Source organism: Hoplias malabaricus, chromosome 14 (genome assembly GCF_029633855.1).
Source record: "Hoplias malabaricus isolate fHopMal1 chromosome 14, fHopMal1.hap1, whole genome shotgun sequence".
Classification (NCBI taxonomy): Eukaryota; Metazoa; Chordata; class Actinopteri; order Characiformes; family Erythrinidae; genus Hoplias; species Hoplias malabaricus.
Window position 1 is genome coordinate 36,817,254 of NC_089813.1, and position 22,547 is coordinate 36,839,800.

At 42.3% G+C, this 22,547-nt stretch overlaps 2 protein-coding genes across 2 annotated transcripts in view; both read left to right on the forward strand.

Annotated features, from left to right (window-relative positions):
• The window catches only part of plxna3 (plexin A3), a 587,367-nt gene that overhangs the window by 275,944 nt on the left and 288,876 nt on the right, over positions 1–22,547 (forward strand). The window lies entirely within an intron of this gene.
• The window catches only part of slc6a8 (solute carrier family 6 member 8), a 43,099-nt gene continuing 33,040 nt past the window's right edge, over positions 12,489–22,547 (forward strand). Inside the window, exon 1 of the mRNA XM_066643653.1 lies at positions 12,489–13,384. Within this exon, the coding sequence (XP_066499750.1) occupies positions 13,150–13,384 (235 nt within the window). The 5' untranslated portion in view covers positions 12,489–13,149. The remainder of the gene's footprint in view (positions 13,385–22,547) is intronic.

The window sequence follows — 22,547 nt, forward strand, 5'->3', positions numbered from 1 at the left end:
AGTTAGGCCATATCTGTGACTTAACTCTGTGGCCAGGAAAGAGACCACACCTGTTTAACCTTTGACCTCTGCAGCTGAATCCAAACTGACCACACACTGACCAGCATCCTCCTGTTTCATACGACTCTGCAAAAATGTATCATTTACATAGAAGACCATCTTAAATCCACTTCTTCTTTGATGTGTTCTCCCAGTGTCTGGGTGGGTTTCTTCCCACAGTCCAAAAACACACACTGATAGATGGACTGACTACTCAAAAGTATCCTTAGGTGTGAGTGAATGTGTGAGTGTGTGTTGCACTGTGAAGGACTGGCGCCCTCTCCAGGGTGTGTTCCCACCTTGCACCCAGTGATTCCGGGTACGCTCTGGACCCACCGTGACCCTGAACTGAATGAGTGGTCACAGAGAGTGACTGAATGAATGAATATTTCTCATTATGATTCTTTGAGTATTAACATTACCAGCCTATTTTTAGATGTTTTTGCTTGTTTTTAAATAATTGTAGCTAAGAGAAATTATTTATTGGCAGATCATGTGACATTTCAAGACAAAAATACCTGAATCAGTAAAACAATCTGCCAAAGTAATTAGAATTTTTCTCAAAATAAAATAATTTAAAGAAACACTATGTAATATATTTAATTTAAGTTACAGCTTCAATCTTTGTGATGCTCCACTGACCTGTAACAGAGAAAATAGAGTCTCTATCTTTGCTGCTGTGGGATCAGCACTGCAGAAACGACACTATGTAACTTTTGGAGGAGGGTAGGTAAAGGAGGAGGAGGTGCGTTAGCTGCTGAGTTTTGGAGGTACTGAACACAACTTATCAGTTAAATTCATTCATTCATTCATTCATTATCTGTAACCCTTATCCAGTTCAGGGTCGCGGTGGGTTCAGAGCCTACCTGGAATCATTAGGCGCAAGGCGGTAATACACCCTAGAGGGGGCGCCAGTCCTTCACAGGGCAACACAGACACACACACTCACACACACACATTCACTCACACCTACGGACACTTTTGAGTCGCCAATCCACCTACCAACCACCTATCACCCGGAGGAAACCCACGCGGACACAGGGAGAACACACCACACTCCTCACAGACAGTCACCCGGAGGAAACCCACGCAGACACAGGGAGAACACACCACACTCCTCACAGACAGTCACCCGGAGGAAACCCACGCGGACACAGAGAGAACACACCACACTCCTCACAGACCGTCACCTGGAGGAAACCCACGCAGACACAGGGAGAACACACCACACTCCTCACAGACAGTCACCCGGAGGAAACCCACGCAGACACAGGGAGAACACACCACACTCCTCACAGACAATCACCCAGAGGAAACCCACGCAGACACAGGGAGAACACACCACACTCCTCACAGACAGTCACCCGGAGGAAACCCACGCAGACACAGGGAGAACACACCACACTCCTCACAGACAATCACCCAGAGGAAACCCATGCAGACACAGAGAGAACACACCACGCTCCTCACAGACAGTCACCCGGAGGAAACCCACGCAGACACAGGGAGAACACACCACACTCCTCACAGACAGTCACCCGGAGGAAACCCACACAGACACAGGGAGAACACACCACACTCCTCACAGACAGTCACCCGGAGTGGGAATCGAACCCACAAGTTTTTGAGCTTTGTCTCGTGTTAACAATGTATAAAATCATAGCAAATTAAGTATAATAATGTAATAAAAACCGTTATATATTTGATGATTTTTTGCTCTTTCTCTGTATCGTCGTCACGCATACCCAAGGAGCACCTGTGACTTTGACTCATTATGACTTTGACTCATGAGGCTTGACAACAGATTGAAAAGGAGCATGTGACTGAAGAGCAGCGGGTTTAATGAAGGTTTTATACAGGGATAACTTCAGTCGGAATTTGCAGGATTCACAAAGTGAGTATCACACGTCCCCTACACAAACTTCACCACGGTGCAAATTTAATAGCACAGTGTTATCAGATAAAACCCTCATATCACCAATTTACAGTTTTACAGGGGAAAGAAGATATAAAACATTCTGTCAAAGTTAATATAACATTTTATTATATTTAATAATTAATTCAGTCATTAATTCAGTCACCGTGACCCTAAACTGGATAAGTGCTTACAGATAATGAATGAATCAATGATTAATTCAGTCATTTACAACATTTACTCTTGGTCCATTCATCATAAAGGTTTAACCTGATGTAATCGGCATCAGCAGGATTCTCTTAAAAAAATAACAGAAAATCTAAAGCTTAATGAAGACGCAAAAGGGTGGGGGGAAGGGGGGGGGGCACATGATATTCCCCTGCAAAAATAACCATAATAAAAGATAAACAACTTATGGGTCTATAGTGTTCTTGTAATTCTATCAATCTGTATTTATAAAGGGTGTGGGGGGGGGGTGCAGCCCCTGTGGAGTAAGGCAAGCTCTTTCCAAGAGCTATCAATAAAAAACAGAGACCTAACCTTTGCCGGACAGCTGCTGTAAGAGTCACGAGGTCCAGTCAAGCCTAAAGTTAGAGGACGGAAATGTGTGAGCACAGCCATACTTGTGTTCCCCTGGCCTCAAGGTAGTTGGCCAGGCTTTAAACTGTGTGGCCAGGCCTGTGCAAAACGGATTTTCAATGGAGAATCACCATTAAGACTGTAATTTTGCCTCTGTTTTGACTGGCCTTGATTAGTATCTGGGAAATTACACCACGGGAGCTGCTCTGTGGCTTTAAAGGAGCACTTTCCACTTAATCTTCATCTACCGCATCTGCAGTGTGTTAGATTACCACAGATAGTTGTTTTTGACACATTGCTCTGTACTCAGTAAAAGAATGGAAGTCTTGTCGATTTAATATAGACTTGTGATAGAAGGGAAATGCATCAAAATTATTGTCTGTGGTTATGGGCTGGATGTTGCAGAAGATCTCGTCAAAAATGCTTCAAGTGCTAGTGCTAACAGTCAGGTAACCTAATCAGTGGACAGTTCAGAAGTTGTAAAGTTGTTACATTTATGGAAGGTTATGTATGCGATAATCTGCTTGAAGAAGATAAGGCCTACTTAAATTCTAGAGAAAAAAAAATAGCAGAAGTTTCTAAACTCAACTCAAAAATAATAAATCTCTTAAAAGGTAGACTCCATACAACCATGCAAGACCAAGTAAAGCATGAACACTGATAAATGACCAACTGTAGTTAATAGGTGACTAGTCTATAAGCAATGAACTACAGCCGTCAAAACGAGTAGCACCACTCTCTTCAATTGTGAAATGTAATGAGAACAGTGACTGTCTGTGAGGAGTGTGGTGTGTTCTCCCTGTGTCTGGGTGGGTTTCCTCCAGGTGACTGTCTGTGAGGAGTTGGTGTGTTCTCCCGGTGTCTGCGTGGGTTTCCTCCGGGTGACTGTCTGTGAGGAGTTTGGTGTGTTCTCCCTGTGTCCGGGTGGGTTTCCTCTGGGTGACTGTCTGTGAGGAGTGTGGTGTGTTCTCCCTGTGTCTGCATGGGTTTCCTCCAGGTGACTGTCTGTGTGGAGTTTGGTGTGTTCTCTCTGTGTCTGCATGGGTTTCCTCCGGGTGACTGTCTGTGAGGAGTGTGGTGTGTTCTCCCTGTGTCTGTGTGGGTTTCCTCCTAGTGACTGTCTGTGAGGAGTTTGGTGTGTTCTCCCTGTGTCCGCGTGGGTTTCCTCTGGGTGACTGTCTGTGAGGAGTGTTGTGTGTTCTCCCTGTGTCTGCGTGGGTTTCCTCCGGGTGACTGTCTGTGAGGAGTTGGTGTGTTCTCCCGGTGTCTGCGTGGGTTTCCTCCGGGTGTCTGTGAGGAGTTTGGTGTGTTCTCCCTGTGTCCGGGTGGGTTTCCTCTGGGTGACTGTCTGTGAGGAGTTGGTGTGTTCTCCCTGTGTCTGTGTGGGTTTCCTCCAAGTGACTGTCTGTGAGGAGTTTGGTGTGTTCTCCCTGTGTCCGCGTGGGTTTCCTCTGGGTGACTGTCTGTGAGGAGTGTTGTGTGTTCTCCCTGTGTCTGCGTGGGTTTCCTCCGGGTGACTGTGAGGAGTGTGGTGTGTTCTCCCTGTGTCCGCGTGGGTTTCCTCCAGGTGACTGTCTGTGAGGAGTTGGTGTGTTCTCCCTGTGTCTGCATGGGTTTCCTCCAGGTGACTGTCTATGAGGAGTTTGGTGTGTTCTCTCTGTGTCTGCATGGGTTTCCTCTGGGTGACTGTCTGTGAGGAGTTTGGTGTGTTCTCCCTGTGTCCGCGTGGGTTTCCTCTTGGTGACTGTCTGTGAGGAGTGTTGTGTGTTCTCCCTGTGTCTGCGTGGGTTTCCTCCGGGTGACTGTCTGTGAGGAGTTGGTGTGTTCTCCCTGTGTCTGCATGGGTTTCCTCCAGGTGACTGTCTGTGAGGAGTTTGGTGTGTTCTCCCTGTGTCCGCGTGGGTTTCCTCCGGGTGACTGTCTGTGAGGAGTTGGTGTGTTCTCCCTGTGTCTGCATGGGTTTCCTCCAGGTGACTGTCTGTGAGGAGTTTGGTGTGTTCTCCCTGTGTCCGCGAGGGTTTCCTCCGGGTGACTGTCTGTGAGGAGTTGGTGTGTTCTCCCTGTGTCTGCATGGGTTTCCTCCAGGTTACTGTCTGTGAGGAGTTTGGTGTGTTCTCCCGGTGTCTGCGTGGGTTTCCTCCGGGTGACTGTGAGGAGTTTGGTGTGTTCTCCCTGTGTCCACGTGGGTTTCCTTCGGGTGTCTGTCTGTGAGGAGTGTGGTGTATTCTCCCTGTGTCTGCGTGGGTTTCCTCCGGGTGACTGTCTGTGAGGAGTTTGGTGTGTTCTCTCTGTGTCTGCGTGGGTTTCCTCCAGGTGACTGTCTGTGAGGAGTTTGGTGTGTTCTCTCTGTGTCTGCGTGGGTTTCCTCCGGGTGACTGTCTGTGAGGAGTGTGGTGTGTTCTCCCCGTGTCCGCGTGGGTTTTCATCCGGGGGCTCTGGTTTCCTCCCACAGTCCAAAAAACAAACATTGGTAGGTAGATTGCTGACTCAAAAACATCTGTACATCTGTAAGTGTGAATGTGTGTGTGTTGCCCTGTGAAGGACTGGCACTCCCTCTAGGGTGTGTTCCTGCCTTATGCCCAGTGATTCAAGGTAGGCCCAGATCATCATTAAATGTGTTTGAAACTGCTTTAGAAAAAGTGGCTAAAAACAACTGAACTGGTGTCAAAAGATATCCTGCAGAAAGCAAGTCTAGGAAATGATGCAGCAATAAAGCCAGGGGTTACTAACAGTTAGATAATGAAGTAAGTACTCCATGGGGGCAATTGAATAAGTCTCTTTTCCTGTGCCTCTAGAGCTCTTTTAATTAAGTAGCTCTGCTGTAGGAGCATAGGGAGTAAAGGGGATCACAGTGCCCTAAACAATGTAGAGTTGTATGCAGCACTCAGAAGCGTAAATGGGAAGTAGCAGTGTGAGACGTAGTGTGGGGTTACTATGTGCTCTTTAAGATAAAATGTGGGATCACCATGTGCTCAGCACTGGTGGATCACACATATGCTATAAAAAGAATTATGGCTTTGCCAGGTGCTCACTGTAGTGACATACAGTAAGAAGACTAGAGGGACTTGAGAGGAAATGAATACCACATTTGAAAATGAACTGTAGCTAACCAGAGTAAGAGATCACAGTAACAGACCAACAGCAGTGTTTTTTGTGTGACATAAAAAGTACTCCTGTAGAGAGTTTGGGATAAATTTGCAAAGGAGAAAGGAGAATGTAATCTCAGAGCAGAATTAAACAATAATTAAAAAGTACAGTTGTTGGAAAAATAGAGGATGGTGTACCTATTGACTTTGAAGCATTATTGACATGTGAGGCCTTTCGTTTTTCAGCAAAACACAAGTTAATATGTGAACACTAAATGTATAATACTAACACAGTTTCTGTTTTGTGTTATTTTATTTCATCTTAAAATCTGTGACCTAATGTGTGGCCTTTACATCAACCCCACGCATCCCTCTGGTTTTGTGAGAGTGTGTGGAAGTTATGTTTTTGCATTCTCCCTCAAAGAACAAGGGCAAACCCACACTGACATGGAGAGAACACACAATACATATATATATATATATATATATATATATATATATATATATATATATATATATATATATATATATTTCTGGCACATTAGTATATGGGAGGGGGGAAACATTTTAAGATGGGTGGTGACCATGGCGGCCATTTTGGATCCAACTGAGAATGAGGGTCATGTGACACATCAAACTTATTAGGAATTTCACAAGTAAAACAATGAACTTTTATTTACAAGTTTTTGACCCCTTATTCAATGTGTTCAAAGTGCTGCCCATTGTGTTGGATTGTCAATGCAACCCTCTTCTCCCACTCTTCACACACTGATAGCAACACCGCAGGAGAAATGCTAGCACAGGCTTCCAGTATCCGTAGTTTGATCTTGAAAATCTTGAAAATCTCCCTTATACTAATGTGCCACAAACAGGAAGTTAATATCACCAATCCTTCCCATTTTATTAAGGTGTATCCATATAAATGGCCCACCCTGTATATTAACTAAGCAAGTTCATGGAGGTATTAATATATTTGCTAAAAGGTAATAGCAATAGTATTTGTCAAAGAGGAGTCATTACTTCATACAGTTAACTTCTTGGTATCACTGTTCCAGAGGCCCTGTGTACTCTGCATGATTGGCATTTTGTAAAAGCACAGTATGTTAGTGGATGTCTCCCGCACAGAGGTAAGATTTCAGTCTCCTGCTGGAGTTTCCATCATAGTGATGCACTGTAACCTTTCACACAGATGCAGTCTTTCCTGTTCAACTGACATTCTGTGGTACACTGAAGAAACGTACAATTTATGTGAAAATATCATTTCTACATCATATTGCTATAATATTAGTTCATTTTCCTTATAATAAATTAATTTAGGGTGTTGTGCCATTAAATTATTTAATGCCTCACAGAGAAATATTTAACTATGTATTTAAATATGCTTCCTGGTGCATGTGAGACCTTAATTTACAATTGTTACGATTTTTAAATAAACATCCATTCTTTGCTAAGGGATATGTGAGGAATTAGCATGACAGAAAACAAAGAACACAGTGACATCGATGCAGAGCACTTTTATTATGAATCTATTTGAATGCTAATCACTTCCCTGTGCAAAGACTTTTATTCTGCTTGCTAAGTATAAGCGCTAGGTTGCTAATCAGTCAGTCAGTTAGCTAGTTACAAGCTAAGTCAAGTTTGGGTTCTTTTAAAAGCTGAGAAAGTATGTGGGTTAACACGGTGGCTTTAGTTGTAAATATAATGGCTACCTTTGCACTAGAGAATGGTAACAAATCATTTCACATCACATTATATACACTGCAGCTTTAAAAAGTGCAAAATCTTGAAAAATCTAAATGCTTTAGATTCACAGAATGACACACTATGGATCTGTGATTGATCCTGGAATCCAAAATAATTCAACTAAGTATTTTACATGTATCTAAATTTTAGTTTATGTAACAGACTGTAAATTATATATTATTTATAAATTAAATTATAAATTATATATTAGTTGTTATATTAGTTTAGACTTTATACCTCAGTTAAAGTCCTTCTGATACTGAAGTGCATAAAATTGCTTTAAAACAGGAACTAGCCTCTTATTTCACAAAAGCATAGAAGAAAGCATCTTGTGATAGTGATTCAGTGAGGTATTGTGCAGGTGTGGTCCTCCACTAATGACATAAACAGCTCTAAAATGCTGGGTATCGCTTGACTTAGAAGGATAATGATACACAAGCTTTTAAAAAGCCCATGTTATATATATTATTTTTTTTATTTTTTTTTAAAGAGAATAATGTTAGAAATATTAATGTTTCCAAATATTACCATGTGACTCTTCTTTATTAAAATAATAATAATAATAATGAATAAAAACAAGAGGAATGTGACGTGAAAATATTGCACACAGTCTTTGCACGGTGCAACTTTTTTAGGTTTGTTTTTAGGAGTTTTTTAGGATGACCATCTCTAAATGTGTTGGAAAGCACAGAAAAAAACCTTTTAACTCAAATGCCTCATTTTCTTCTCAAGTTTGTTATTGTGTTTTTATTTCCATTTAGAAAACTGTCTTCCTAAAATAATTATAAGTAAAGAAGAACTGTGTTTACTTACATTCTTGTGAAAATTAGAGGTGACTGAAAGGTACTAACTAAAGTGCGAACTGCTGTTTAAATAAAATCATATAATTATTCCTGATTATTTTGTTTTCTTTAAGTTCTTCATCCTGATCAGGGCCACAGTGGCTCCAGAGTTTACCTGTATTATGGGGCACAAATAGATATACAGCCCTGGACAGGGCACTAGTTCATCAAGGCAACACACACTCACACACTCAAACCAGTTGGCAGTTTCACACACACACACACACACCTCTGGACAGTATCACACAGCCTAAAAACTTATGAATGTGTCTGTGGGTAGATACCAGAGGAAACCTGTGTAGAAACAGGGAGAACACACCAAACTTCTCACTGGGAGCAGTAGTAATAGCTGTAATAGTAATGGAATAGTAGTATGTTTTTTTGTTTTTCTACCTAAGATGACTGGCCAGAGGGGAAATAAACGTTACCTTGTATGGTAAAAAATATATAACATACAGTTCTGTAAGTAGAGGGATGTTCTTTTTATAGACCACAGTGAAGCACTGCTGTGGAGCCATTGATACTCTCCAAGATGAACAAGTAAGCAGGGATGTGATGCACATGACCTGTGAGTCAACAGCACACTAAAAGGAATATTTATGGCACAGTGTGTTTCAGAGAGAAACATGAAGCTGTTTGCAGGCTCAGTATTTCAAAAACATTAATTAAGTGTAAGTCTAGTCAATCTGATTGGTGGTTTTTAAAAATATATGCTAATTTCATTTTCAGTGCTTTTCCCACTACAGGCCAATCACGTGTTTCTAAACAGCTCTGCTTGGTAAATGGGTGCTAATACCTCAGTAGCACTGCCCTAGGTGTACACTACTGGGCAAATGTCAGAGACCACCCATTCATTAGAAACAGTCATTGTGTACAAGTCCTTTATTTTCAGCCTCAAAAACACAAGCAGAAACCATTGATTCGAAGCTCCAAAAAACCTAATTGTTTCCTTTTTATATTTGCTAAAGCTTCTGTTATTCTCAGGAGATGTGCTGTCTGTTTTTACAAGCACATTTCCACACGTCTAAAGTTCAGTCTCAGGAATTGGTTATAACCCAAGTAATCGTTAAAACATTCAGTGATGCTGAGGTTAATCCAGTGAGGGCTTCTCAACAGCTACACATCCTTTCAGACCAATGGGTGTTGAGTCGTTTTCTCACAGTGAATGGAGAGGCAGAAAACAGATAGGTAGGTTTTTTTGTTTTTAAAATCCGATGCAAGAGCAAAGGGGAAAGCTTTGTGCTTTGTTTATCTGACAATCAGCTGTGGTGGGCTACGCTGTGCATGGTTGTTATGGGTCTGATTTTCCGTATATCTTTGACATTCTTAATTCAGGATTGTTCGGCTGTACTTGTGAACTGAATATCAAGGGATAAGTTATATAGAGGTCAGTGTTAGTCTTTCTTCTGAGTTCATAAAATACTGAGCAAGGCCATCATGCTGTTAGTTGTCAGATACCATGCAACTGCCCTTTTTAATTAAAAAATCATGTCAAACAATAAGAAATACATTCCTCTATGAGTTAATGAAGCATGGACATCATTTGTTTGCCCGCTGTGGAAGCTCTTAATGTTTATCAGTGAGTGCAGTTTGAGAGTTACTAGCATTCCTCCGGGTGACTGTCTGTGAGGAGTGTGGTGTGTTCTCCCTGTGTCTGCGTGGGTTTCCTCCGGGTGACTGTCTGTGAGGAGTTTGGTGTGTTCTCCCTGTGTCTGCGTGGGTTTCCTCCGGGTGACTGTCTGTGAGGAGTGTGGTGTGTTCTCCCTGTGTCTGCGTGGGTTTCCTCCGGGTGCTCCAGTTTCCTCCCAAGGTCCAAAAACACATGTTGGTAGGTAAATTGGTGACTTAAAAAGTGTCAGTGAGTGTGTGTGTGTGTGTCGCCCTGTGAAGGACTGGTGCCCCCTCCAGGGTGTGTTCCCACCTTGCACCCTATGATTCCGGGTAGGCTCTGAACCCACCGTGACCCTGAACAAAATAAGCAGTGTCAGACAATGAATGATGATGTTTATACACTTATTAATGTAACATTTTCTCAAGCATATCCTCACTGTCCAAAGAAAAACAAGTATCTACAAAATAGTCATTTTACAGAAGAAGGAAAAAAATCTTACATTTCAGTGGAAGTCAATGTGAAAGACAGCTGTTTTCGAATGATGTTGATACTTCCTTTTCTTTGGACAGCAATGATATGTGGATACCTGTTAACCCAAAATTTCTTCTAAAAGTCAATGTTTTTATACGTTGTTTATCCTGTTTTGTTGCAGTAATAATCTTTATTATTATGGTAAGACTTTATATTATTGGGAGGATTTGACTGCATTTAGTTACAACAGCATTAGGGAGGTCAGCTCACCCCAAAGATGCTGAACTATACTCCATTGTCAACAATGTCCACCTCTCAAAGGTGAAGGGCTATATATCCCTCCAGCCAATGCTTGGGATTGAGCTTGGAGGCTTTAAGCTCATGTGCAGTTGTTCCAGAGCATCCTGCTTCATTCCATACTTATACTAAACTGTACAATTTGTGTGTGCAGAGTAGCCAAGTCCTCTAATGGTAAAAGAGACTGTCTACATTTACTCCTATAATGTAAGTAGAAGCTCAATAATGAGGAAAAACTCTGAGCGGTAACATTAGACCACTGAGTGTAATTCTTAGAACACAGATCACTGACCAATTTGTAATAAATTAATGAGAAAATAATAATGGTCATTAAACATTATGTTTGAGAGATCTATGTCTATAGACAACAGGTGCGGCTAATTCAGTTAAATAGCTTCACACATCTAAGTCAATCAGATTTTAGTTTACCCTGCATAGCTAGTTCACTAGAGAGAGCAAGAAGGAGGTGAAAGTGATCATTGATAAAGAAAAGCAAATAAAGGGCAAACAAAGGGCTTTTTTTACAAACTCAAAATTTTAAACTTTTTTGAAGCTTTCATTGTCATTGTAAATGTCTGATCTCTGTGCCACACTCTAATTAGTGGCAGTGATTGTAAAAATGAAAAAATTTGACAGGAAACTGTATGAGCTGCTTATCGCACTGTTAATATGCTTTGATCATATTCAGAGCTGTGTCCTCAGTTCACTTGTACTTTTCCACTCAGCTATACTATGGTACAGAAGTCATAGTGTTATCATAATGCAAGGAGCAAGGGGTGGTTTATGATTAACCAAGATCGGTCGTAGTTCCAATGTATTATATTATTTTTAATATTCCAGATCCTGCAGTGGGTCCTGCAGTTGTCTGGTAGTATTCCTTCTTAATCTGCGGATTAGTCGGTGCATTGCACTTTAAATTTTGTTTTCATAGGTCTCTTAATTAAAAGAGATAATGTATCAGCCTAACTAACTGTCCAGAGGCGTTCCAATACGGCCACCAGGTGGACAGACTTTCCTATAACTTATTTGATACTAAAAAATTTCTGTTAGCCAATCATAGCGCAGGAAAGCAGAAATGGTGGAGAATCCCAGGGCAGGAGGTGAGATTTTACCATGCCTTCAACATAAAAGAGGCTCAATACTATTATCCAACTCATGAGCAGGAGAAAGTTCAGGAGCCAATCAGAATCCAGCAGGTGTAATCCTGCCAACCAATCTTATGGCAACAGCAGAACTGCTACTGACCAATCACAGAACAAAAGGAGGAATATTGATATATATCAGCAGGAGGAATAATACTAGCCGGTCACTGCGCAGAATGATGAATACTACAGTCCAATCACAAAACAGCAGGATGAATGCTATTAGCCAGTCATTGCACACAAAGGGAATACTACTAGCCAATCATAGAGTAGCTGGAGGAATCCTGCTAGCCAATCACAGCACAGAATAATTGAAGTAGATGAGTACTAGTAGCCCATAACCTTGCAAAAGAAGGAATACTACTAGCCATTCACATTGCAGCTGGATGAAGACTATGATCCAGTCGCAGCTTAGCAAGATGAATATTGTTTTACAGTCACTGTGTAGCGAGAAGAATACTAGTGGCCAATCCAATGGCAGCAGTAAGAATAATTATAGCCAATCACAGGGTAGCTGGAGGATCTATGCAATCACAGCGCAAATGTCTAAATAGTAATAGCCAATCAGAGCCAACCAAGTAGGCGGGGCTTGTGGGAATTCGGGCGGGGAAAAAAATAGTGCACACTCCTGTGTCTTTTTTCTTTTCTTTTTTTTTTTTTTTTAACGGGAGCGTGATGATGATGATCTCGCGGTGACGAAAGCAGCTGCAGCTCCAGTTAAAGCCTCGCGGCGCGCGCACACATTCAGACGCGCAAGCACACTCACACACGGGACATCACCGCGCAGAGAAGACGATGGTCTAGGCGGAGGTTCTGGGGACATTAGGGAATGTAATTCTGTAAGAGCGGTCTGTGTTCTCGGAGCGTGCGGGGGTCTCGGGGTCTCAGCCTCTCGGTTCTCTCCTAAATTCGCTACTGGTCTTGATTTCGTCTCGCCTCCGTCTCCTCTTTGAGAGATAACGTTCCCATGCGATTCTTCAGACTCACCTTCAAGTGCTTCGTGGATTGTTTTTGAGGGTGCTCTTTTAATTCGGTGTCCTTTTCATTTTCCTTTTTTTATATATATATAAAAAAAACCGCTCGTTTATTTGCTGTCATTTTGAAGAAGAAGATAAGACTCTTTGCCCCCTCCCTCGTCCCCTGGCGTTGCCGACCTCCAGTGTCAACGTCAAAAAATAATAAAAGCGGTGACATTGAAAAACTAAAAAGGTGCGTTATAACGAGTTTAAATCTGAAAACTTGATACTGCTGATATTGCCTTTCTCTCTTTTCACTGACAAAGGCAGAACCACCAGCTTTTGAAGCTCAACAGTGTCGAGAAGAACAAAAGGACATTTCTCTGGTGTCAGTGAGGCAAATATTAAAGGACAGATTCGGGGTGATTTGCTGGGTATCCCGTTAATAACGGTTAATAATCTGAGGGATGGAGAAGGCGGACTGCTGCGCTCTGAACGTGGCTCTGGCGGAGGAGAAGAAGGGGCAACTCATCCCCAACGGTAACCACCCGGTGAACGGGGCCCTCCCGCCGCCGCTGAAGGCGCCCCCGGAGCGCGAGACATGGACCCGGCAGATGGACTTCATCATGTCCTGCGTGGGCTTCGCCGTGGGCCTCGGAAACGTGTGGCGATTCCCCTACCTCTGCTACAAGAACGGAGGAGGTGAGTAGCGTCATTACAGCCAATGAGAACCTAGCAGAACCAATGGAGTTTGAGTGGGTCCATTAAAGAGTCCATATACACTCTGCAGCTCCCCCTCCTACCATCCTCCTTTACGTCCCACAGTTTGTGGGTTACTGTGCCTTTAAGACTGATATATACAAATAAGACTGCTCTTATTGGCTATGCTGCGTTGTGTATTGCAGGCAGAAACATTCCTTATAACTTCAACGTGAGGGAGAAAACAATAAAATGTGTGCTAATTTCACATGACATTATTTATGTAGATTTTTCATACAGAAATATTTAACCTCTTATTGGCTACTCACATTCAAAACACAGACCAGGCTTAAGAAAATCCTTATCATTTTGCTGGAATTGGGCAGCTATAAACTGCCAGACTGAGTAGGCGGATATGCAAGTATAAATTATATCCTTTTGTGACATTTTGAACTTAATACATTTTAAGAAAGGCTTTCAATATATTCTCTGATATGGGCCCTTTAAAGGCCCCGTGAAAACCCTGCTAATGTCAGAAGTACGTCACGAGGCAGGGGATAAAAGGCTCGCGGAGATACGTTTCATTCATTCATTCGTCCATTCACTTGTTCATACCTTCATTCATTCGTTCACTCCACACGTTGTGTTTGAACGGCTTTTCACTCAGTGACACGCTTAAGTAGTTAATTTTTGGTTTATTTAAAATGATTATATTCATATACTGTTGCCATAGTGATTATGGGCTAATTTATACTGTACTCAATGATAGTGAATTGAAGCGGGAGCATAAAGCCACGCCCGCTTTGACACGTCACAGCTCAGAACAAACGGACATCTCTACACAGCCCAGGCTTCATTCAGTCGCATTTGTCGTGACACGGTGGTAACGTACTGCTTTCCGCACCGAATAAAGGCAATGACGCCTATGTTTCTTATTCGAATTACCCCCCTCCACATTAAAAGGTGCAGCAGTTACACCTAGAAGCCCTGGGTTATACCACAAAGCCTGGTTTTTGAGTTAGCTATATCATACAAGCCCAGAATTGACGACTATACAACAACAGTGCTATTCAACCGCTTTAACGGACACATTTGACTTGGCTTACGTTATCTGGCTAAACTGAGAAATCCTGCTTTGTTGAACACCCTCCTGTTCATTCGCAACTGTATGGTACATTTGTTTGGAAGTCTCAGTTCCACCTTAAATGTACTGTGGTTATACACCATGCTCATTTGTCCATCCTCCTCAGGGTTGTTGCTACAGTGTTTTTTTTTTTAAATAATGCATTCACTCCACTGCCAACTCATTCCTATATTCTCCACTCAGACGGTTAATTTTCCGTTCCACCTTAAATGATGTATCTGTGTAGCCGTGTATTCTGACGCAATTCGTCTGTTCTCCATTGTATTTATTAATCGTTTTCCGTGGTGTATAAAACGTTTGAGGAGTAAATGAGGCTGATGGCAGTTTTCCGTTCCACCTTAAATGCAGACACATGGAACGCCGTTCAATTCCTTCATTCATACACCTTTCAGTGCTGAAAACTCATTCCAATATTCCGTTATGCCTTATTTACTGCGGCGGTAACTGCACTATTTAAGGTGGACCGGAAGGTTTGGAAGAGAAGTTGGAGCGTGAGCCTGGTGTGTATAAACTCGCGCTGCAGTGTGTACGTGTCTAACGGAGCGTAAAGGCCGTGCGGCAAGTCAGGTGACGCCAGGGAGTAGGGGGGGAGCTCCTTGTTCTGATGACGCTCTCTGCGTAAAACGCGCGCAGCCCTCGGTCATATAGACTTCAACAGCACGTGAACTGCAGTTATACAGGATGTTTCACAGAGTGGCAAAAAATCGATGTGTCTGTCTACATTACCACCTTATCCTTGCTTCTACACTCACTGTCCACTGTCTTTTCCTCTGCATACAGTTTTTTATCCCCCTTTCAACCTGGTCTTTAAGGGTGAGGACACCTAGCATACTAGTAGAGAGCAGATAGGGTTTGGGTGATGGATCAATCTCAGCACTGCAGTGACTTTGACGTGGTGGTGGTAGTGGTGGGTTGGTGTGTGTTGCACTGGTATGAGTGGATCAGCCACAGCAGTGCTATTGGAGTTTTAAAATCCCTCCGCGTCACTCTGCAGAGTCATATACAGGTGGTATTAATATTGTGGCTGATCAGTGTAAGTCTATCTACGTCTTCCTGTGTCGGTACAAAGTTTGTGTTCAAAAAAGTTTAAAACTAATTAGCAAAAACCTGTTTCCTGCTGGAAATTGTTTAAATTGTTTTTGGATATTGTGTCAGTATCAGTTACAGAAAAAGCCTGTCTCTAATGTCAGGTCTGAAAAGAGCTATTCATAAGCGGATATAAGAATAACAAGCTGAAGCATTCAACTATTAGAGGTCACAAGAAAGGACACACAATACAGCACGTCCTTTAGACTGAAGCTCTGTGTCCTCCTACGCGGCAGTTACGTCATCGTCCCAGCTCCAGCTCGATGAACGTCAGAAATCAGCCTCGTGTTTCAAACACAGAGCTGTGTGCTTCGCTGCATTCGCTCAGACGTCTCAGCACAAGGGCTTCTCGCTCTTATTCATGAATCATTGTCAGCTGAAAGCACAATGAATAGTCTTAGCCTGACTAACACTCCAGGGCTCCATCAGAAGGGGCTTCATTGAATTTGACTGAACGAAGACGCTGCGTCCAAATGCCCCCAGTTTCCTGGAGCGCGTCCAGAGCTCAGTATCTCAATGGGCTTAGCCTACATTGGCATCCAGCACTCACTGAAGAAATGAGCTTAGGCTAGCAGCCTGAACTTACTGTGAATGGCTATACATTAGCATTGGTTTACAATGAAGAAGCTCCTCTTATTATCGTGTTTGAAGAGGATGCACCGTATTAATATGTACTCTTTGGGATTCATCAGAACACAAGCGACCTCTCGCCTTATATATATTCACTCTTCAGTTGAAATGACAGATCAGATACTCCATTAAACCTTTGTTAATTATAGGACAGTAGATAGAGAAAATAGCATGTGATTATATGAATACACTGAACAAAGAAGTAGTAATTATGAGGTTATTGTTCTGGACTTTGGCCAGTTTCTTTACGGCTGAACCGTGTAATTAGCCTGCTGTGTGATTTTCATACTTATTAAATATCCAACTTCGGCTATCACACATGTCTCAGTGCGAGTGAAAGGTGTAAGGTGTCCCATAATGAGACTCAGCTACAATAATATGACTGGAACGAAACATAAAACTGTGTTATTTATTGTTTTTAGTAGCTGCCTTAGTTCACTTTCCCTATTTGATTAAGCTTAGACTTGGAAAGTGATAACTGCAGATTGTAACCCATGTGTAACACATTCTAACCATGAGAATAGCATAGAATAACAACGGCCTCTGTGCCAAGCCGCCTTCCAGCAGGGTGTGTGTTGTACGGGCACTGCCCATCACTCCCTGTAGTGACAGAAATATCAAGGCACTGAATGTTGTGCTAGTACTCGGGTTTCTATTCCCCTTCGTTTAGCAAGTGTGATGTGCTATCCTTTCCTTCTGGCTGTTTGTATAAAGCGGATATGATCTGGGTTAGACTGTACAGGACGCCCCGGGACACTTTTCCCCCGCAGCGGCCGAAAAGGGCACCGCCGGCAGTCGGTGGGAACGGAGCAGGAGGAGCATCAATTCTCACCGAAACAATGAGCAGTCCGACTGGGCCCGTCAGCCTGAAAGGCGAGATGCTTGATAAGGCGTCTAAAGAGGATTGTCCACTTCCCTGAAATGTGTCTTCCCAAATACTTACTTTACCCCCAACAAGGAGCGCTAAGGTCATTGGTCTGCGGTTGTCCCGATTCAGGCTGCCAAGCTCGGCGTGACAGTTTTCAGAACGAACACATTCTTCACTGGGCCATGAAATGTTCTGCCAACTCAAATGAAATCTCCCAGGTAACCACTCTGTATAAATAATACAACTTTCACACATACTTCACGTCCACTCGCATCAGGCCTATGAAGTTCTCGCTGTATTTACTCAAAGTCCGTGGTGTTTGCTGTTACATCACATCTGTTTTTAGGTTATTCAAACATCCAAGATAAATTTACTATTAGTTATTCACAGGAACGGACTGTAACTGAGGATTTATATCAGTGGATCACACATCTGTCCGATTCTCAGAAGGTTGTCGTACAGAAAATGGAAAAGGTTAATTTACAGTTGTAATATTAAATCACTTCAAAGCACATTGGCATACTGTGGATAGCATCACACCCTGGAACAATAATTACAATAATTAAGCATGTTAAGATGGATTTTGCACAGTATGAAAACATTAATATATAATGTACATGTACTATTTAGGGCGGCACGGTGGTGCAGCAGGTAGTGTCACAGTCACACAGCTCCAGGGGCCTGGAGGTTGTGGGTTCGATTCCCGCTCCGGGTGACTGCCTGTGAGGAGTGTGGTGTGTTCTCCCTGTGTCTGCGTGGGTTTCCTCCGGGTGACTGTCTGTGAGGAGTGTGGTGTGTTCTCCCTGTGTCTGTGTGGGTTTCCTCCGGGTGCTCCGGTTTCCTCCCACAGTCCAAAAACACATGTTGGTAGGTGGATTGGCGACTCAAAAGTGTCCATAGGTGTGAGTGAATGTGTGTGTTCTGTGAAGTACTAGCACCCTCTCCAGGGTGTATTCCCGCCTTGCGCCCAATGATTCCAGGTAGGCTCTGGACCCACCGCGACCCTGAACTGGATAAGCGGTTATAGATAATGAATGAATGAATGTACTATTTATTAAAATATATATACACACAATTATTATGCAAGTCACTTCAGTGACCAATGATTATACGGATGCCCCACTGACACTGAATCAGTTCATCACTTTGACTAAGAGTAGGATAGTCGCAGGAACTTTTCTAGGTCCGGTAACATCTGAAGATAGCACAGTTGGAACTGTTGAACTCATAAAGTAATATGTATCTGCATTTTGATTGATGCTTCATTTACAACTTGTGAAATAAGCCATGAACTGGTCATGGTTATAGAATAATTTGTAACATATATCCTTCACCAACCCCGCTTTTTCTGTTCATACTGTGCGTAGTAAATCAACAAACTAAACTTCAGTATCATGAGTTTGATATTGTGAATTATGTTAGAATTAAATATTAACGTGTGAACGGCAAAAATCTTTGAATGCTATTTAGGCCTGCATGGTTTCAGCATTGCCCGAGCCCAGTCCTCACACATCCATCTTTTATATAATCCCATGAATTATGAATCCCTCATTTCATGAATAATTTCATGCGTGCTTGCAGGAACCCCGTCGCTAATGAGTCACAGATGTAGACTCCTGCACTCTCTCAGGTTCAGATATGTGAGTTGTAGCGTTCTGTTTAGCTCCATACGATAGTTCTGGCAAAGTGTTCGGACAGCTGCTTCTCTGCAGATCGACTTCAGGCTCTAAATTACATTTATAGGCCCTAAAGTTTGTGGACACATTCTCATCCAGCGTGTCTTCTGAATTGAAGGGCATTAATAGAGACTTTGTTCCTTTATTCTGCAGTAACAGTGTCTTATCGAGGGAACACCGCTGTGAGGATCTGACTGCATTCAGCCACATTAATGTCAGTGAAGTCAGGTAGTGATGTCGTATGGTGTGACCACAAAAGGCGGTCCAACTCATCGCACAGGTTTAGGATGGAGCGCAGTCATATCAGACAAAGCTAGGGGTCTTGTCATTGAGAATGGTGTCAGTAGTCTCAACTTCAGAGTGTTCAATTCATTTCAGGGTTTATTTAAAGACATGCGGTGTCAAAAATATGTTGTGTGTGTATTTATAAATTTGTAATATCTATGTATCTGTCGAACATTACAGTCAGGACTATTTTACAATTCCTCCAGATACACTGCACCTCACTTTCCTCTAAAAGCAAACAACGTCTTGCTCTATTTCTCTGTTCTATTGTTGTATTGGATGTTTCTACCATGATCGATCATATAATCCTTTTCTGTGATAGCTGTCTCCTGAGGCCCGTTACTTGTCAGAGTGTCACTGTTGCTCACTCTTACGCCTTGACGTCTCTCCAGGGTTAATTGAATATTTTTGCTCCTCAGAGAGAATCCCTCGCCACCTGTAGCCATTAGCACTTCTCTGTAGCCTTATAGAGAACTTGACTGTTATGAAGGGAGCTAATTATTGTTAATGGGTTCATTGTAGTGTAAATCTATAAAAGCCTGATTTGCATTGTTTGGTAGCTGTAGAGACACTTCACCATTCAGATGTTTCCTGAATGACAGCTCAGTATCTTTTTGGGATTGGGCATGTGGTCTTGGCCCATGTGTGTCCCATGTGATGAAATAGCTTGCACTTGAATTTAGGGTTTAGAGTGATCTTATACACATTTACAATTTCCATTATGCTACAGTAGAAATAAATAAAACATTTTGAAAATCCATTAGTGAGTTAGAGCAATCTATTAAATGCAAATTAGTTTTCCTTGTCTTGTGACTGAATAAAAAAAAAAAATAGAAAGCTATCTGGACTTTATGCTTCACCACAGGGCACAGTAAAACTTACACCTTGACTGAGGCTCAGTTAAGTGAAGAAGAACAGAAAGCAGGCTAGTGCTATTAGCATAATACTACATCCAAGCCGCAGTTAGCTAGCTTCATGCAGGGTCATGCTCTGCAGCTTTGCAGTAGACATTTTGTCCCTCCCGTTCACTCATCAATATGTAAATTGCTAGTCAATGCAGGTGTCTGTCATATAACATTAATAGGATTGAAGGGTTAGTGTTCTCCTCCAAGTGTGTTAAGCTGTTCAGCGACAGGTCACAAATAAGTATTGGCTGCCTTCACGTGTCCATAAGCAGGCGGGTGGAATTGGAGATAACTAAAACTGAGAGGAAATCACCCTTTCTTAGATTGTAGGTTTTAAACCAAAAGGCTTTAAACAAGGCTTTTCAAATGGAATATAACATGGGTATGTATCCTGTAGGCACCACTTTAGTCGGATCATTAGTGTCATCACAGATCAGCCAGCATTATATATATTATCTATAAATCCCATAAAGCTTCATCTACCCGTGAGTCCATCTGTAATACTTTTCATTATTCCCTGTTGCTGGGCTACTGGCCTCTTTCTGTTATTCGTATTTTCCACCCAGTGGCAGTCAATAATCAGCAGGTAGTAAACAGCCAAGAGGAAGATTCTTTGCTCTTCATCTTATACGTCAGCAGTGTGGTGGTCACACGGTCAGTAGATTTATCACCGCTGCACCAGGCCCTGTCACAGCTCTAGAGCTCCAGACCTGGATTATTCAGGAATTTCCACAGGCAGAATGGCTCTCAAAGCTTTATCATCTGCTTTTTTTCCTTTCTTCTCAATCTCTTACTGAGATTGTGTTCATTATTAGCATTCTTCAGGTCAAAGAAAAGCTGAATGTTCTTGTCCTCTTGAGCAAAGATGATGCACGCTAACAGTTCACTGCTGGCCTGTTGTCACACATGCATTTTTTTTTAACGCAAGCTTTATTTTTATTCCAGTGTCACTTCTTGCTCAGAGGGATTATGAGAGTGGCCTCTATTGACCTGTGATTCACTTCCATGTAGTTTCCATGTTTTTTTTACTTTTCCAAAGTGGGAATCATGTGAAAACACAAATGTTATGCACAATATTACCCCAAAACCATTTTGGCATCAGCAGCTGTTTGCTTAAACAGATGTTTCAACTTGAATTATACTTAAACTAAAGTGACCAGATCTGAGATGGTGAAAAAGAGGACACGTCTCCAATGGGGGGACGACGACTGAGACTGACCAATTAAATGTGTACAGAGAAGGTTATCGACCAATAACGGTAGCTCTACAGTCAGACCGTCCAATCAGAAGATTTGAGGCTACTTCACCACGCCCCCTTCTCACTCAAGCGAACCAATCGGAGTAGGGGAGGGCGGGACTAGTTTGTGAACGAAACGCTTCTCGAAATTCTATGTAAGCTCTAGAAAAACTAAATCCCGGACGTTTTTTATGTCTAAAAAAAGAGGATATGTCCGGGTAAAAGAGGACGTCTGGTCACCCTACTTAATCATATGTTTAGTATGAGATTTATTGAACTCAAAGAGCACAATGATTGGATGACAGTATGCTCCTGTGCTAATATTTTTATTCAGAATTCTTTGTTTTACAGATTATTTGGGTTATATTCTCTGTATTGCTAACCTAAATCTGGTCCCTATTTCCCAATGTGTATAGCATTAGCAGGTATGTACAAGACAATAATCTACTGGACAAAACTCCCTTAGGTGAACCCCAACCTTTAGTATTCCAGCTTTTACTTTACACTGAAAACCTCTAAAGATGTTATGGGTGTGTTTAGATATTCAAAGAAGACGTTTGTGAATGAGCTAATTTATTTTAGACTTTACCCCAGCCTTCTCCTTTCTTGAGCCCTGGTGTCAGAAGTGAGGCGGTTGGGTTAGTGCTGGCCCTACGCCCTAACTGACATCAGTCACTTACCCCACGTGGACGGGCGATTAAGAAGAGCGTCTGTTAATCTTTTAATCCCTTTCTGACTGGGGCTCAACCCAGGTTGCTCTAGGGTTCAGGCAGGGAAGAGCTGGACCCATCCTCAACTATAGCATATCTAGTGATATTTCAGGTCAAGGGAGGAAGGTTTCTAATTTAAGCTTCGTTTACCTTCTTTAGCATTTAGTAGCTAATTACTGAGTCATTATATATAGAACCACCACCTTAAAAAGTGTGTCAAAATGATCTCTGCCCATATCTTTCTCAAGAGGTAATTGGGCCTGGTTAGCACAGTTCTGTTCCCAATGAGCTTTGTGGACTTTATTGATATTAGCTTAGCATATGTGCACAAACAGAGCTTACATTAGATATAAGTGCATTGAATAAATTGGTCCTCGCCCTCTGTTTCACAGCATGATGAAGGCAAAGCTGATTTTAGACATTTGTTTACAAGCCTTTGTAGTATAATGTGGCTAATAGCCTTTTGGTTGATCACACCGCTTTCCAGAACCACATGGCTCTCAGCAACCACATGTTGTACAGGCGTGTGCCAGTTTTGTGTGCTAATCTCAGCACAAAGAGCAAACCCACTGATCTGAATAGCATGGAGCTAACTAGGAGGAGGATAACAGGTCCAAGTAATCCC